Source organism: Lonchura striata, chromosome 2 (assembly GCF_050655825.1).
Source record: "Lonchura striata isolate lonStrDom1 chromosome 2, ASM5065582v1, whole genome shotgun sequence".
Lineage (NCBI taxonomy): Eukaryota > Metazoa > Chordata > Aves > Passeriformes > Estrildidae > Lonchura > Lonchura striata.
This window is the reverse complement of record NC_140704.1, coordinates 43,702,241-43,718,507: the sequence shown is the minus strand read 5'-3', so window position 1 is coordinate 43,718,507 and position 16,267 is coordinate 43,702,241. Positions and strand designations below refer to the sequence as shown.

Sequence of the window (16,267 nt, the reverse complement as noted above, 5' to 3'; positions counted from 1 at the left end):
ATTGCCTCCAGTCTCAAGCCTGACCACATCTGATATAGTTTCAGTTCTTGGCCAATAATAGTCAGGTTTTCTTCCTATTCCTAAATTTATAATGATTATGCAATAGCAAGGAAATTCAGTACAAACTGATCTGTTCCAGTGTTCTTTGTCAAACTGGCATTAAACAATACAAAAGCAGAAAACTCCTGTTCAGAGCTAAAGTGCAGAGTCCTGTGTGAAAAAAAATGCATCAAGTGTTGCAATACCTACTCTCAAAATACAAGCAACTACTTCTAGAAGTTGTAGTTACTGACTTGAAAGGCTCTTGCTTCATTTTCTCAAAATACATACTAGTATCTTGCAAGAAAAACTTTGGCCATCTAATTTATACCTCATTAGTTCAGTTATGCTCAAAAGCTTTACCAGGATTCCTATATTGGGTTAGATGAGAAAGTTCCATGTGGCATGTGGCTGTGTCCACACTAGCTTGTCAAAAAGGACTTTAAAACCTCACCTGTGAGGCAAAGCTTTTAAAGACCAGGTGTTTGTTCAGCTGATGGCTACAGAGGAGTCAGAAGTATGCATCATGTGTTGCTTTTGATAGTTTGCTGAAATGTCATTATTTGCTATATCTGAAAATATTTTATGTGATAGTGTTGTTTTGGACTGTAATACTGTGTCTGTCAAGTGCTGCTCAAGTGAAGGAAGAACAGGAGTTGATTTGCAGTGACATAGCTGATCTGGGATTATGTCTGCACCCTGCAAGAAAGTTCCCTCAGTAGCTAAACCTTATTGTGCACACAGTGCACAGCACACACAGCTAAAATGCTCTTCTTCACTGCCAGTGGGACTGGGGTGCATCTGGGGTGCCATTTCAATCTTGGTGGCACCAGCAGCGAACCCACCCAAATGTGGGTGAAGCTGCAGTGAAGCATATGCTGCAAGCTCTGTGTACAGGCACAAGGCCACCCTGGCAGACCACTGATTCTGGCTGGAACATAGCCTCATACGCCTATCTATTTAGTATTCCAAGTTTTCCAACAGTACAGCTACCTGCCTAGCACTAAAGTTGTGTTAATTCACACAGCCAACTAATAGAGACAGTCTGAGTGATTCTGAAAACAGTTTACACATCCCTCCAACTGTAGACAAACTGGTGTTCTAGAACTGAAGTAGACTGGTCCTGACGAAGCATAGAAAGCTACTGTTATTCATCAGTTTTAATTACATCTCTGCTCTATCACTACAGAGTACTTGCAAGTCTTGCCAGTGTCCAGTGCCAGATTCTAAGTATGGACAGTAAAGACTATGCAGAGAAATACACTCACAACTAGAAAGAAGTTTACTGTTTAAAAAAACTTACTGTATTTGTACAGCATTGAATGTTCAGACCATGTGATGGCACTAGATCCTGGGGATAAACAGTAACTCTAGAGTCCAGTGTGACAATTAAATAACAGTTCAGTATAACTAGGACATAAACAGGAGAGTTGCTAACCTGTGAGGTATCCTGATGTTTGTGTATCAGAAATGAACAAGTCGTGTTTCTGATCCTTGAAGGCACTCCACACAGAAGAACGAGACAGAATTTCATTTACCTGCAGTATTTGAAGAGGTAACACAGTGAGCAAGTGCCATTTGTCATGTTCTAGGGGAACAAACCCCTGTTTTCTATTGCCAAACCATTCTGAAGGGATTATACTGAAGAACACGGCAGTAGTTCAGGCTGCGGTATGTAATTTTTGCACATTTCCAAAGACACTTGCTTTTGCATGTGAATTGTGCAGCTGAACACAATGCTCAAAAGAAGGTATTCAGTAGCTTGACTTTATCCTTTATTCCCCAAAAGGGTGACAAGGAAAAGCAACCCTAGAAGCAGCACTTGCCACTCACTGAGAGCTGAGGGAGAATAGGACTTTTCCTGTAATAGAGCAAGATAGGGACTACTTTGAAGAAAGACCTATTCCAAGTTTCTTCCCCTTTAGAAAGCTTTCAGCAAAAGGGTAAGAGAAAGGCATTAAGTGCCTTTCTAACTAGTGCAGTTACTGGGACAAATTTCCTTAGATATACATCCATAAAGCTGCTGCAGTTATGCATATATTCAGAAAACAGAAGAGAAATTTACCTTTATAACATAAGTTCTGAAGAGCTGTCAGTTAAAGATAACCAGCTCATAGAACATTTCTGCACTTTCGATTTGTCTTTTTTATTAGTGGTCTTCACATGCATTGAACCAATGACTTTTCCACAAGTAAGAGGTGAAGAAATTCCAAACCATAATCATTTGGCAGTTGCGGTGTGTTAACACTTTAGGTGGAATGATGCACGTGACAGCCAGAAGATTAAACAAGGGATGTTCAGAGTTTGGTACACATCTACCAAGTGTCAAAGCCCAGATAAGGACTTTTGAGTACTCACCTGTTCCCCATACTGCAGGCTACGAGACATGGATTTCAGAGTCTTAACAATCTGAGCTTTTGTTGCAGATGGGCTTTCCAGGTTCTCAAGACCAACACCTTCAAGCAGCTTCAGAAGATAAGGGACCAAATCTGCTTTCAAAGCCTGCAAACATACCCAAATGAGCTATCTTAAAATGGACAGGAAGTTCCATACAGAATTTTTATATCACTAGCATTAGTGTGAACCAAAAGTGCCAACAGCTATTACTACAAATGCCAAAATGAGCCCATTTTTCCTGAGCTGTATGAATACAAACAAGAGAAAGTAAAGATGCTGCCCAGCAATTCTGCTCTGTCTAGATGTAAACTCAGTTGGATTTAGTTGGCATTACACTACACTTTCTCAGTGGACACAACACTATCCTGTGCATTAAGCTTCAATGCTTGGGTAACATCCTTGAACAGGTTTGCATTTTAGATAAAAAAAACTTTTCCAGCAAAAAAAACACATTAGTTAAGTGTCCAGGAGGCTTCCCAGATGCCATTTAAGTTGAACAGTTTAAATATACCACATTTTTACAGTCTGAGAATGTACTACTTACTTGGGCTACTAAGTCAGTTTGTTCCTTCTGAAACATTCGATTCAGTGTTTCACAGGCTATCCCAACTACATCTGATCTCTTTTTCATTCCATTCATGAGAGGGCCAATGGTCTCCAGCGATGCCATCGCTCGAACACAAAGCTGTAGAGAGATAAACATCCTGAGGACTTTATTTTATGCCAAGATTAATGGTTCTTGCAGATATGGTCAGCCAACACCACACATTCCTTAATGTTTAATCTAGCAATTCTCCATTAATTAGCTATAGGTCCCCACTCACTTGCTACACAGTGTTTACAGTTAGAATAATGCCCTTTTAGGAATGTTACTAAAAATACAAATAACTCCAGCTACGCTTTTCTCCCCTCAAGCACTTAAAATGATTCAGTACCTCATTGTCTGACAATATGTGCATGACACGAATGGCACTTTTAGGAATGGCATTGTTCTTGTGATTCATAGCCTGGATTATCTTGTGAAGATGACCAAGAGGAGGAACTTGATCAGCCAGCTGAGGCTGGGCACTGAACAGGCACACAGTTGCTGTGGTAATGGTTTCTAAAGTTTCCCCCTGCAGAAAATTAAAAATCAATAGAAAGTGTAACTCAGTAAAGCCTTATGTATCATCATAATAACATTTCTAACTTGCTTTCCATTATAGATTTTTTCCCCTATGCTTTTGTATCACTTTGCTCTCAAACTGTTAAAACAACAAGTTAAGAACATGATTATCAGCTCCAATATTGGCAAACATTCAAGAGTCCCACAAAGACAGATCACACGGGAATTCCTAGGCACTATTTCCAACATATTGAGAATGCAATATCTGGCTAAGTTGCTTGGTGGAAACATTGATAGCATGGATGTTTGGCTGATCACCTGAATTCCTAAAGGATTCTGCAGTCTGTGCAGAAGCATTCATCACACCTTGTGTATTCTGCATGCCTCTACAAACTGCTATTAAACCTTTGTAACAAAGATGCTAATTTTATTCAGCATGCTAGTTAGTTTCCATGCTGCAAGTCTAACACAGAATCTGTCCGAACACTGTTTAAAAATTAATTTTTAAACTGTAACACATTTGCTGTACTCATTACACTAAGTGTAAGGTGGCAGCCTTCTGTAAGTCACATAATTTATACTAGAGTGAGAAACTAGTGTTGCAGAAGAACAACAGAAGTCGCAAGAGCAGAAAATTTTTAGGTGGTGTAGAACAAGTGTCATTTTTTTAGGTTGGTCAGTCACGGAATAATTAAAAGACACTTCATTTGTTAAGCCTCATCCCTAGCACAAAATAAGTCCCTAAGACTTAATTGAAGCTAATTCTATGGCTTCAGGGACTTTAAAAACCTTGACTCCTGTTCAGAAGTTGCCCAAACATATCAACACACTTTTACAGAGAGTCAGAAAGCAGACAGAAAACCCCATTTATGATGGGAAGAAAGTGTGAGAATCTAAGCTAATCAGAAACTAAAAGACTAAAAACTCAAGAATGCTAAACAGATTCAAAGCATAGAACCAGAAAAAAAGTCATCTTACATGGGGGTTATTTTTCTCCAGTAGTTCAGTAAACTTTTCCAACAGTGCAATGAGAAATTCTCTTGGTTTCCGTAAAACCCAGGCCGGCTGGGCAATAAAAATCCTGAGGAAGACTCCCCCCACTGAAAGTTCACCTTCTGCCTCACCATACACCACAGCAAAGTCTTCAGGCAGCTGTTGAATTGTAAAGCAGAAGTTATTGACAATGGTATTGGGAGGTCTGAAACTGTTTCTCTAAGTGGTCAGGGTCAATAACAGTATTTTCCGACCAATAAACCCTTCATCTTGAAAGAATATGAGGTAAGAAGTGACAGTAGGAAGAACAGAGCAGTGCAGGCAGTACCGCTACAGTGAACTTTTCTTTCAAAGAACACAAATAACTGAACCTACAGCTTCAATAGTGGCAAACCCCAGCTGAAGAGAAACACCAGCAACAAGGCTGATGATACAACAGCCCTTTCCTTCCTTGCACACTTCAAGGAAAGTTTTCTCACTATCAGTCTAGGGAAGTTTCCAGCTTTCATCTGGATCAAATTAGACATAATGATGTGTTTAGAAACTGGTTTAATGTTGAACTAGAGCACTGCTAGGAGGAAGTCATGTCTAGCTTTTCACAGATACGGGGAATCACTACATACTGAAACACCTCACTGATGGGCCTGATGCGAGGGAATGGCTTAAGGACTGGAATATTTTTTGAGACCCAGTGACTTCCTAAAGTTACTTCACATTTACCAAGAGCAAGTTTACTATGGCTGTGTAGTGACAAGCCTTTTTCCAGCAAGCCAGTATTCTCCTTTGTTGCTGACTTTTGATGAGACTAAGAATGACCTGAACTATCAGAATATTAAGAATATGCTGACAGTGGTTTTACCCATAAGTGTCTAATTTCAAGCTGCAAGCAGTAACAATAGCATCAGTTCAACATTAAACCAGTTATGTTTTCAGTTATGAACACAGCATAGCATGTTCACAGCATAGTAGTGAATTCGTGTTAGTACTTTAAAGAGAAAAGCCTATTAGAGTCTAATACAAGCATCTATTGTCATGTGGTTTACAGCCTCCCTGGACACACTCAAAGCTGAAACAGTATACTTTTACCTTCCAGTTAGTGTCAGGGTTGTCCCTCTGAAGTTTAAAGTGCCTTTAAAAAGAAAGTAAGTTTTAATGAGCAGTAAAAGAAGCAGTTGTCTTCTCTACTTGACACCTTAAGTCTACCCCCATCACTGTGAAGCAGCTCCAGTTTCTAAGCTCCATTGTACCCCCATTGTATCCCTCCAAATCCTATGGCAGCTAGCAAATAACTGGACTATGTACAAACTGCACCTGTTATTACTGACTTACTAGTACAGTACACAAACAGTGAACAAGTTTATTTCACTGAAGTCTGGCTTGCAGGAATTCTACTTTTCACAGGCAGAGCTCTCTGGTTTACTGCCACTAAGAGAGTGTCTCAGTTGAAGATAACTGAGTCAGAAGGCTTCCACATACTCAAGCATCATTTCTCGAACTGTTGTTGATACTCTCTCTCTGGAGCTGTCATTCCAAATTAATTCTGGATTTTCATGGGTTCCTTCAAAGATATGAACAGCAGCTTCAGGGTTGTCTCTCATGGCATCCATGAAGACTCCAGGTAAAAATTTCATTAGTATGATTCTAACCTAGAAGGGATGAACATAAATGACACTTAGTGTATCATATGACAAACTAACTGACAGAAATAGAAAACTCCACAATGTCCAACTGTCTTTAATGCTAGAACTGTCAAGAACTAGACCACAACACCACAAAATAAAACAGTGCCATCATTTTAAATAGCAATAGCCAGTGACTCTGAAATCTAGGTGTCTAATGTTAAAGTCATTACAAATGGAAACCAAACTGCTTATACAAGTTACTGTACATACCACAGCTTCCAGAAGTCTGCTCACAGATTAAAAGTTAAATTATTTTGAAAAAGTCTGACTGCTCCTTACATGAGTATTTCAGATACAGAAGATTTTTTTGCTCACCTTTAGAGAAATGCAGGTAATATCAAGAAAGAGTTCCAACATGACCTGTTGCGATTCTTACCTTTGGACCCACCAGCTTATCTGCAGTCATTTTAGCAAAAAGCTCTGCTGTTTGGGCTCGGACCTGTGGATGAGTTGAGTTGCAAAACATATCTAGTAAGTAGATTAAAGCACCTGTAACAGAAAGATAGAAAGCATTCAATTTAATATATTTTTATGATCACAAGTAATAGAAATGGTCCAATTACACACTGATTATTTTAAAGGGAAGAGTGGCCACTCTATTCACTTTAAGCCCATTGTTGCAGAAACATTTGCTTTCAGTGTAGTACTGTACCTTTTGCCATGGCCTCTTTAATTATTTTTGTGCTAGATGTCAGAGCATACAAAGTTTCAAGGACAAGCTGCCGACCTGTCAAAATATAGAGCATTAAGAACTTTGTGTCACAGAGAATGAATAAGTGAAGATAAATGTAACTGATCTTAACAGAAAACTTTCAAAACTGCCATAAAGCTTCAGACAATTACAAGCTTAGGGATTTCTGCCTACACTACGTTTGTTAAGGAATGTCAAATCAATCCCACATTCTAATACAGCATAACTTCTTAATTAGATGCTAATTAGCTAAATCTGCAGGAATATTTTGTTAACGGAACACTACACAATTCAGAAGTAATCAGAGTACCTGTATTTCGTACATTTCAGGTCACACATTTAAGACAAAAAACTGGTCACACACAACATTTTTGTAAACCATCCTTGTTAGCTTTGGATATGATAGTCACTAATGTTTAAATCAGTAGACAGAAGTGACATACCAGCATATCATAGGGCCTGTGTGATGACAGATGGTCTAAATTTTCCATTTCTTTAAAAAACTATCTATTTCTATTCCTGCTTCCTGTCATCTCCTTTAAAAAAATGGTGATTCCTACTTGGTAGCTCTGCTTTTCTTATGTAGCAGAGGAATAACTGATAGCTGAAGAATGTTATTAGGACTGGGCATAGGAACATCATGCTTCACTGAGGATGTATCGCAGTACTGTCCTTATTGCTCTCGTTAATAGCTGAGCAACTGGAATGGAGAACAGCAACAGCTGGGAAGCCTGAGGAAAGCTTTGTTCCAATGTATAGGTTTTCTTACTGTAGCTTCTCTTCATAACCCAGATCTCTGTCCTATACAGCTAACAAGACCATTGTAACCTAAAACTCAGAACTAATTTCAGCCAGCTGCATTCTTATAAATTCCTGAGTTCGAAACCCTTTGCTTTGCAAGATGGAGAATCCTACGGTACCTACTTGAAGGTAAGGAATGCAAGAGTGCCAGTAAGTTAGCAAGGACCATTGCCTCAGCAATGTTGTTAACACATTCTTGATTACTTGTTACTATGTTCACTACCTGCAAAAGATCAGAAACAGCACTTGATTATACTTTAGCTATTCAGACACTTTTCAGAAAACCCAGTGTATGAAGTCAGCCAATTCACTGGCCACCAGAACTGATATTTACAACATTTATTCCTGCCACCAAATTATTTTGTCTCTTCAGGCAAGAAGGATGCAAAGACACAGCATGACACATGTTCCTCCAAGGAGGAACTGACACCTTGGAATCCTAATCTTAGCATTTTTTAGAATCTACTCTAACAGCTACACAATCAGGTTTGTTTATGGTGATTATGTAAAGCATCCAGATAGGGAGGTTAGGAGTTTTTGGGGATTGATTTGTTTTTTTGTTGGTTGTTTTACCTCCAGAGCCAACTGCTGCACCAGGCCAGCTCCATGAACACGCAGAAGGGAGAATATCAACTTAAAGTGCCCTATGCATTCACACTCAGAACCTGCAAGAGACCAAGTAAGTTACTCTCCATGCTAGGCAAAGCATTCACTAAAGGCCAATTCTCATGACTGTATTTCACTATACAGAAAGGCATCAAAGACTGCACAGCTGTATGTAGTCTGCCACAGAAGTTTTAATAGATCATACAGGACAGCACCTGCTACAGTCAGAAAATTATGAACTCCTCTCTGTTAATCTAGCTTCCACAGAATTTCAGGTCAACAATATTTCAGCAACAGAGGGTAACTCCCCACTCCAAGGAAAGTAACCGATGTAGTTCTTGGACTACCTCGTCACTTGTATTCTTACAAAAACACTAAACAGATTATGTAATTTTATTTATCATTGACCATCAAAGCCTATTGTTTTCAAATCTACTTGCCCTTTTAGAATGTCCCAGCTCAGAGCAGGGTTGCTGTCTCCAGCAGGAGCAGCTGCTTTCAGGTTTATAATTGCAAACATAGAGAACATCCTAACCAGCTATTATTAGATAGTAGTAATATGGTTTGCTTTTAGAAGCAGCATATAAAATAGCAGGAAAACATCTTAATAATTTGTCTCAGGCTTTCCCAGTCTGTACATTGATGTCTGCTCATTAATCTTTGCTGCCCACTCTCAAGAGCATCTTCTCCTCTTGCTTTACTACAGCCCTAATGCAGGTGTCATTTGGGTGTTTACTAGCACGAAGTACTCAGTTCAAGGAGGATTTTTTTGATGCAAGGAAGTTTAAAAATCAATTGAAGATTCTTTGAAGGATTACAGCAAGTTTCTTTCAAGAGGTTTAAGTCTTCCTAGCAACAGTAGGATTGAATTACATTTAAAACCTAATGATTCAGACATGAAAACAGATAAGGCTTGAATATAACCCAAACTTTTGCTACATTTACTCACAATGTTCTCCAGGCAAAAAAAAACCAGCAAGCTTATATGGCTTACCAACAATGTTAAAGTCAGTCAGCAAGAAAAAAAACCTTCTTTCTCACTGGAAGATACAGACTACAGACGTTCAGAGTTTTTAAGGCTATCCACAGAAGAGTATACTGGGAATGTTCAGTTTTAAGCCTACCTGGGTTGTGTTTTATGACATTTCTCAGAGCCTCCAGGGCCATTTCAACTCTCCGTAAGCGATCTCCATGTTGATTGGACTCTACTTTCCCAGTCTGAGTTATTGCCATGAGTGTATGAAGGTACTGTGCTTGTGAGCCTACATAATCCAAGAGGCTTGCAGCAAATGCTTTAGGAAGCTATGAAGTAGAGATGACAGCATTTTTAGCTGTGTGATGCAACAGTACCCACAGTAAAAGAACCTGTATCCAAGTACCTTGTACATTTCACATATTCCCTTCTTCCAGACAGGCAGATATTCTCTATGATCACTATAATGGCTGGATCACATTAAACCCTATTTCTATCTAAACATACACTTAAAAAGCTGCCATTACTCCAACAAGTGTGTGTTTGCCCATACAGAGACACTGACTGTAAAGCCAATAGGCAGAACCACCACCTCCTGGAATTATTGAATCAACCCAAGTGCCTGCATCACAAGCTTGTAGAGAAAAGTCATTAAGACATCTGAAGAACACATCTTATGACAGACTTGGTCTTTTAATTTATTCTGCTCCAGTAAAGAGCTTTCTCATAACGTGGATCTTGAAGAAATTTTTCCATGATATTTTGTATTTCTTCTATTCTGTTTGCACTCACAGATAGATAAATAGGAAGAAGCAGCATTCCAAACACTAGTTTTAACAGGAAAATTTTTAGCTACATCATACCTCTAGTTGGAAGGTAGGAACCTCATTGTAGACTCTAACAAAAACCTCTCCCACAATAAGTTCCTTTGCATGGTCACTAAAGACAAAGTCAGATCCATAGCTCTTGTCACAATCACCCTTTAAGCAGAGAGAAGCACACAAGCTCAGACAAAAAATAATCTTGTAGAAAGTGTAAAGCTATAATCTGATCATGAAATAGACAATACTTGAACAGAAAATTTAATGCTTCAGTAAGTCAAAAGCTCAGACTGAAACATAACATGAAATAAACAAGCAAAATCTTAGGGTTTTTGTTATCTTTCAAAAACTACAGAATGAAAAAAGTGATCTTGAGGTAGATAACCATGGATACTTGCATTAACCACACAATTGCATCCCAAGAGAATACGGGACAACACAAGACAGTTTTTTAAAAAAACAGTACTGGGATTTAAAGTAAAGAGTATCTTACTCTCTTAATCATGCTTTCCTGTTGAGATTCCAAAAACTCAAGTAATTCAGCTCGTGTCCCATTGTTCCAGATCAAGTAGGGGTTCTCTGTGTTACTGTTAAGCATCTTCAGAGTCTAAGAAAAGGAATTTACATGATGTAACACATTTACACATTTTGGACCACTATGCACAGTAATCAGCATGTTTCATGGTATCAGTAAATCCAATCTCAATAACAACTAGACTAATCACATGAGCAAGTTTAAAGTAGGAAACTTCCCATATTGGAAAAACATAGAGGAAAAACAGTATGTGCAAGCTATGTACTAAAGTACAATCTAAATTTTAATTCTCTTTTTTCTGCTCTGAGACACACTTCAGATTCTCCATCCATTTTTGACAGTGAGCAACAACTACCTGCAATATCTCTTTATAGATTACTTCCTTGGCACCACTTTTAAAGAGTTAAGTTTAATCTTTGCTCTCTATCATCATTATGTCCTTAATCCTTGAACAATTAACTTCGCCTTTTTGTTCTTGTACTTGTTTTGCAAATACTAGCCTATAAAGCTGTTCCTGTCCATACGGTTTGAGGCTGAACCAGTCTCTTTTCCCTGCAGTTAATAACTGCAACTAAAAAAAAAATCACACTGCTGTTCTCAGTATAAAGTTGGTCTACGAGAGTTCAGTGGTTCAGAAGTGACCAGCTACTTCTTTTATAAATCACTAGAGAAAGTTTTGGCCAACAGATGCTCACCTCAGTAGGACTAACCACAGCAAGTTTTCTTGCAATGTAGGGTGTCAACATTCCAGCCAAGCTTTTCCTGATCACTGGGTTTTCAGGGGTAGCTTGTTCATCAGAAAGATACCCTCCAAGGCGACTCAGGGCCAGGAGACTGAGTTTAGCCAGGCTATTTGCTACCTCCTGAAAAATAGACAGTTTGAGAAAACCTAGAGCTTTCTTCTCTTAGCAAAAATTTACTTTTATACTGTTTGATATAGATTAAAAGTGTCTTGCATGAAGTTCATTAGAAATCATGGACTTTGGCAGCTTTAACAGTTGAATCCTTTAAGAAACCAAAAAAACCCCCAACAAACTCAAAGAGCATTCATCACTATACAAAAATCCCCTTACAAAACTCTGTTAACTTTACTCTTCATGCTATTCAATGATTCTAACAAATATTTGAATACATTTGGTCTCTTAGGAAGAAAAAGCAAACAACAGCCAGTGATTGCAGTGTTGGCAGCACCTCAGCAACATTACCTGGTGGTTTGAATCTTCACTTTTCTGAATCCCGCTCTCCTCCAGTGTATAGTCATAGTTGAAGAGGTAACCCAGTAAGTACCACAGAACTCCAGCTTGGAACAAATGTGTTTGTAGCCAGTAATCTAAGGCAAAGGAGCTAACACACTCTACACCTAAAGCAGCTACTCGTGGTATGGTCTGGGGGGAGAAAAAAGAAGCTTGCCTTAATGCCTGTAACCAGAGAATGCCAACTGGCTTCTGTACCAAAGTTGTAAAACCCAAAACTTGCTAATTCTGCAGTATTATCTAAGCAGCCCAGAGATAAAAATGAAATAGAGATAATTTCTGCAGCTGTAGTATTGGTAACCAACAACATGGCTAATTAGTCTGCATCTTTCAAATGGAAGAGTATTTGAATACTTATTTTATATGATTAGAAAGAAGCACTGATGAACTACTGGAAAAGCAACTCAAAACTGCGGCAGAGATTGCCAGGTGAGTTTTTGATGGCAATACCTGTGTCCTGCAGGGACTACAGAACACATAAGCATATGCAGTCAATTCCTAGAATGTGGTTTTAGTCTCATGTTTTCACACACCCCCCAATGAAAAGTTAAAGACAAGATTTCCTTTCTTAATTCAGACAAAACCCAACATTTTTATAATGTGAGGCAAGTTCAAAAGAGCTAAAAGGCAAGGAAACTTTTTGAATATTGTTTCCAGAGTTTATGCTGACTTTAGAGTCTATCTTCTTATGCAAGGCCTAGTTGTAGTACTTTTATCTGCTGATTTAGTACAGTAAGCCAAGCTGTCTGATGTGTAAGTTAAAAGGCAAAAGTAGCTGAATCTTTAGAGTGGCTACAGTTTAAATCTACAGTTTAAATAGATTCAAATATACGTGTTGAAACAAGGCAGTCAAGTTCTCTTGTAAGAGCCCAGCAAATCTCATGATTTGCTGGGATCTTACAAAAGGGTTTGTCCAGGCACTACAACTACGAGGAAAGGCTGAGAGAATTGGGTTTGTTAAGCCTAGAAAAGAGGTGACTTTCAAGGTGACCTAACTCCCTCAAGTACCTGAAGGGAGCCTGCACAAAAGACGGAGAAGGATTATCCACAACTGTATGGAGTGAGAGGACAAGGGGAAAAGCCTTCAAACAGAGAGCAAAGGTTTAGATCAGATATAGGAAGTATTCTTTACTGTGAGAGTGGCAAGGCACTGAAACAGGTTACCCAGAGAAACTGTGGATGCCCCATCCCTGGCAGTGTTCAAGGCCAGCTTGGATGCAGGTCTAGGCAACCTGGTCTAGTGAAAGGTGTCCCTGCCCATGGCAGAGGGTTTGGAATTAGATAAACTTAAGGGCTCTTCCAACACAAACCATTCTATGATTCTATGACTGTCTTATCTGCCCAAAACCCAGAATATTCCCCATAACATTTAACAGTTAAACACCCATTTGGACAAACGAAAGCAGCACTCACCTTGCCATAGTACAGTAGCCTACAGAGGTCCTTAATTATGTTAGGCATTTCTGTAATCTTCTCTCTACATTCCTCAAACTGGGCTGCTACACTATAACACTTACTAATGTATCCACATACCTACAAAACACAATATTTTATTGGTTCCAAGAGGAGGAAAAATGCATATTTACAACTGTATTTTTTATACGTACAATACTAGATCAATATTTTTATTATCTATACACACACATTTGTGTTTATCATCATATTATACATATACCATGTAGTCTTCTGAGAAGACCATATGCTCAGTTAAAGCTGCTGCTTTAAACTCACCTGTACAGACATATCATCTGGCTTGCTAGAACGAGTCAAGACTGCTACACAACGATTAAATGCTTCTTGCAATACCTGTGAGGATTGGATGATATACAAATTCAGTCACAGCAAAAAGAGGTAAAAGCCAGCAAAACCAAAACATTAGCTGGTAATTTTCAATGGCTAAAGGGAAACACTTGACAAAAATCTGCTGTTTGCATAAATGGTTTGTAGTGCAAAATTCCTTGCAAGAGCTAATAATAACCTTTGATTCTGTAAGAGCTGACAGTCTTTTCACCTGTGAGCTAATACCTTAGTCAGTGTGCAGATGACACTAAGTTGTATGGGAGTGTGGATCTCCTGGAGGGCAGGAAGGCTCTACAGAGGGAACTGTGTGAGGTTCAACAAGACAAAGTGCTGGGTCTGGCACTTGGGTCACAAGAATCCCGTGCAGTAGTACTATAGGCTGGAGGCAGAGTGGCTGGAAAACTGCCTGGCAGAAAAGGACCTGGGGGTGTTGCTCAATAGCTATTGAACATGAGCCAGGGTGTGCCCAGGAGGTTGAGAAGGCCAACGGCATCCTGGCCTAGATCAGCAACAGTGTGGCCAGCAGGACCATAGCAGTGATTGTCTCCCTGTACTCAGCACTAGTGAGGCTGCACCTTGAATTCTCTGTTCATTTTTGGGCCCCTATCTACAAGAAAGACATTGAAAGGCTGGAGAAGGGCAACAGAGCTGGGGAAGGGTCTGGAGTACAAATCTGATAAGGAGCAGCTGAGGCAGCAGGGGTTGTTTAGCCTTGAGAAAAGAAGGCTAAGGAGAGACCTTACCACTCTCTACAAGCACCTGGAAGGAGGCTGTAGCAAGGTGGGGATTGGTATCTTTTCCCAAGAAACAAGAGACAGGACAAGAGGAAATGGCCTCATGTTGTGCCAGGGAAGGTTTAGATTGGCTATTAGAAGAAATTTTTTCTCTGAAAGAGTGGTCAAGCACTGGAACAGGCTGCCAAGGGAAGTGGCTGAGTTGCCATTCCTGAAGGTATTTAAGAAGTCATGAGGACATGATTTAGTGGGACTTGTCAGTGTGGGGATTAACAGTTGGACTCAATGATCTTCAATATATTTTCCAATTTATATGGTTCTAATATTGTAATATATACAATGAAGAGGCCTTCTGCTCAAGTGACTTGTTCACATTTATCTATTCTTTCACATAAAAAAATGCGGCAGTCCTGTAAAGGAGTAGAGAAACTTCATATGTAGCATGTTTATCCACAGCTCAATAGACAAGCCTAGGTCCAGAAAAGGGTATACTCTGCAAGATGTTTCTCCTAATGTATCCAGAATATCTTAGATGTTAAGAATAACAGGTGTCTCAGGACCAAAAGTGGTTCTAAATTACATCTGATTTCCCAGGCACTGAGGATCTAGTATTTCTAGCTATGGAAAAGTTAAGACTAAAAGCATGCATTTCAACACATCTCTTTACATTTACCTCAATTCCACTTTCTCTCCTCAGTTCTTCTGCATTTAATGCTGAACAATTGACAGTATGAAAAGCAAGTTCTGTAGCAGCAGGCAACAGTGGAGATTCCTTGGAAAACAAAAGGTCATCTGATGTTTCAATGGTAATGGTCTTTATCAGCATAGGATAGCCTGCATACTTGTAAGGTTTCAAATCTGAAAGAGGAAAAATAGTCCAAGTTTACATATATGCACAGTCTAAACAATTTAAGCCACCACAAAATTATTGGTGGATGATAGATACATAAGAACGAGGAAAGGAAGCCAAATACCTGGGGAATCTCGGACAAGACTAAGCCGTCCACACAATCTAACTCCTCATTACACAGAAATATTCATGCTAGAAGCTAGGAGAGCTTCACACGAAGAACTCATTTAAGATCAAAAAGGCTTATCTCCAGCTCAGTAAGCCCCCAAGTTCAAAGCCTTCCCAACGATGCTTGTCTTTCTCCAGAGAAACTCAAGTATAGCTTGGTCTGTATCTTAGGCCAGGACTGACTAACAATAAACCTATAAGAACCTAGTTCAGTTTGACATAACAATTTTAAGTTTTAAATTGCATTTTTCATTCCTTTAGAGTTCAGCAGTGCTAAAACATAATTTCATTTTTTATATGGAGCCAAACGCAAGCCAACACATTTAAGTCTATACCAATGCTGCCCCTAGCTCCACATAACTGACAGGACTATGACTGCACGTAAGGCTCTTAGTTTACCATTATAATGTAACACTTAAACAGCAAAACACTGTTGGCTCTGCAAGACTTGGACATGGCAGCAGCTACCAGCCTGGGACTGTAGCTGGAGCCAAGTGTTAGGGTGCTCCAGCTATTCCTCTTTCCCAACTGAGCAATGAGATAGGTTGTGTCACAGCACACTCACCCAAGGACTCTTAACACTGGCCAGAATTCCTGCAAGAATGGCTCATTGTTAATAGCCAGATTATGTAAACTCATGTATAACCAGCAACTGGGTGACTGAGTACTAGTGAGAATTTTTCTGCATAAATAATTGTAATTCTCTCTACAGAGGAAGATTCAAATTGATTAGTATTGGAGCAGAGCACTTCAAAGAGCTATTCATGCTGTTTTGAATTAAGTTTTACTACAGATTAATTTATTTCATGGAAGAAAATG

The 16,267-nt window shown here is 39.2% G+C and overlaps 1 protein-coding gene across 4 annotated transcripts in view; it reads right to left on the bottom strand.

Annotated features, from left to right (window-relative positions):
* DNAJC13 (DnaJ heat shock protein family (Hsp40) member C13) overlaps positions 1 to 16,267 on the bottom strand; it is a 57,584-nt gene that overhangs the window by 2,569 nt on the left and 38,748 nt on the right. For all 4 annotated transcript variants that reach the window (XR_014953263.1, XM_021531237.4, XM_077786851.2 and 1 more), the window contains 19 exons: positions 15,104 to 15,288; positions 13,628 to 13,702; positions 13,310 to 13,429; positions 11,849 to 12,028; positions 11,339 to 11,506; positions 10,602 to 10,715; positions 10,151 to 10,267; positions 9,439 to 9,616; positions 8,282 to 8,373; positions 7,832 to 7,931; positions 6,869 to 6,943; positions 6,593 to 6,705; positions 6,011 to 6,180; positions 5,621 to 5,663; positions 4,520 to 4,693; positions 3,372 to 3,551; positions 2,981 to 3,121; positions 2,398 to 2,541; positions 1,478 to 1,577 (listed from right to left, as the gene is read on the bottom strand). Coding sequence is in view for 3 of the 4 variants with exons in the window: in XM_021531237.4 (XP_021386912.3) it covers positions 1,478 to 1,577; positions 2,398 to 2,541; positions 2,981 to 3,121; positions 3,372 to 3,551; positions 4,520 to 4,693; positions 5,621 to 5,663; positions 6,011 to 6,180; positions 6,593 to 6,705; positions 6,869 to 6,943; positions 7,832 to 7,931; positions 8,282 to 8,373; positions 9,439 to 9,616; positions 10,151 to 10,267; positions 10,602 to 10,715; positions 11,339 to 11,506; positions 11,849 to 12,028; positions 13,310 to 13,429; positions 13,628 to 13,702; positions 15,104 to 15,288 (2,469 nt within the window). In the remaining variant the exon portion in view is untranslated. The remainder of the gene's footprint in view (positions 1 to 1,477; positions 1,578 to 2,397; positions 2,542 to 2,980; positions 3,122 to 3,371; positions 3,552 to 4,519; positions 4,694 to 5,620; positions 5,664 to 6,010; positions 6,181 to 6,592; positions 6,706 to 6,868; positions 6,944 to 7,831; positions 7,932 to 8,281; positions 8,374 to 9,438; positions 9,617 to 10,150; positions 10,268 to 10,601; positions 10,716 to 11,338; positions 11,507 to 11,848; positions 12,029 to 13,309; positions 13,430 to 13,627; positions 13,703 to 15,103; positions 15,289 to 16,267) is intronic.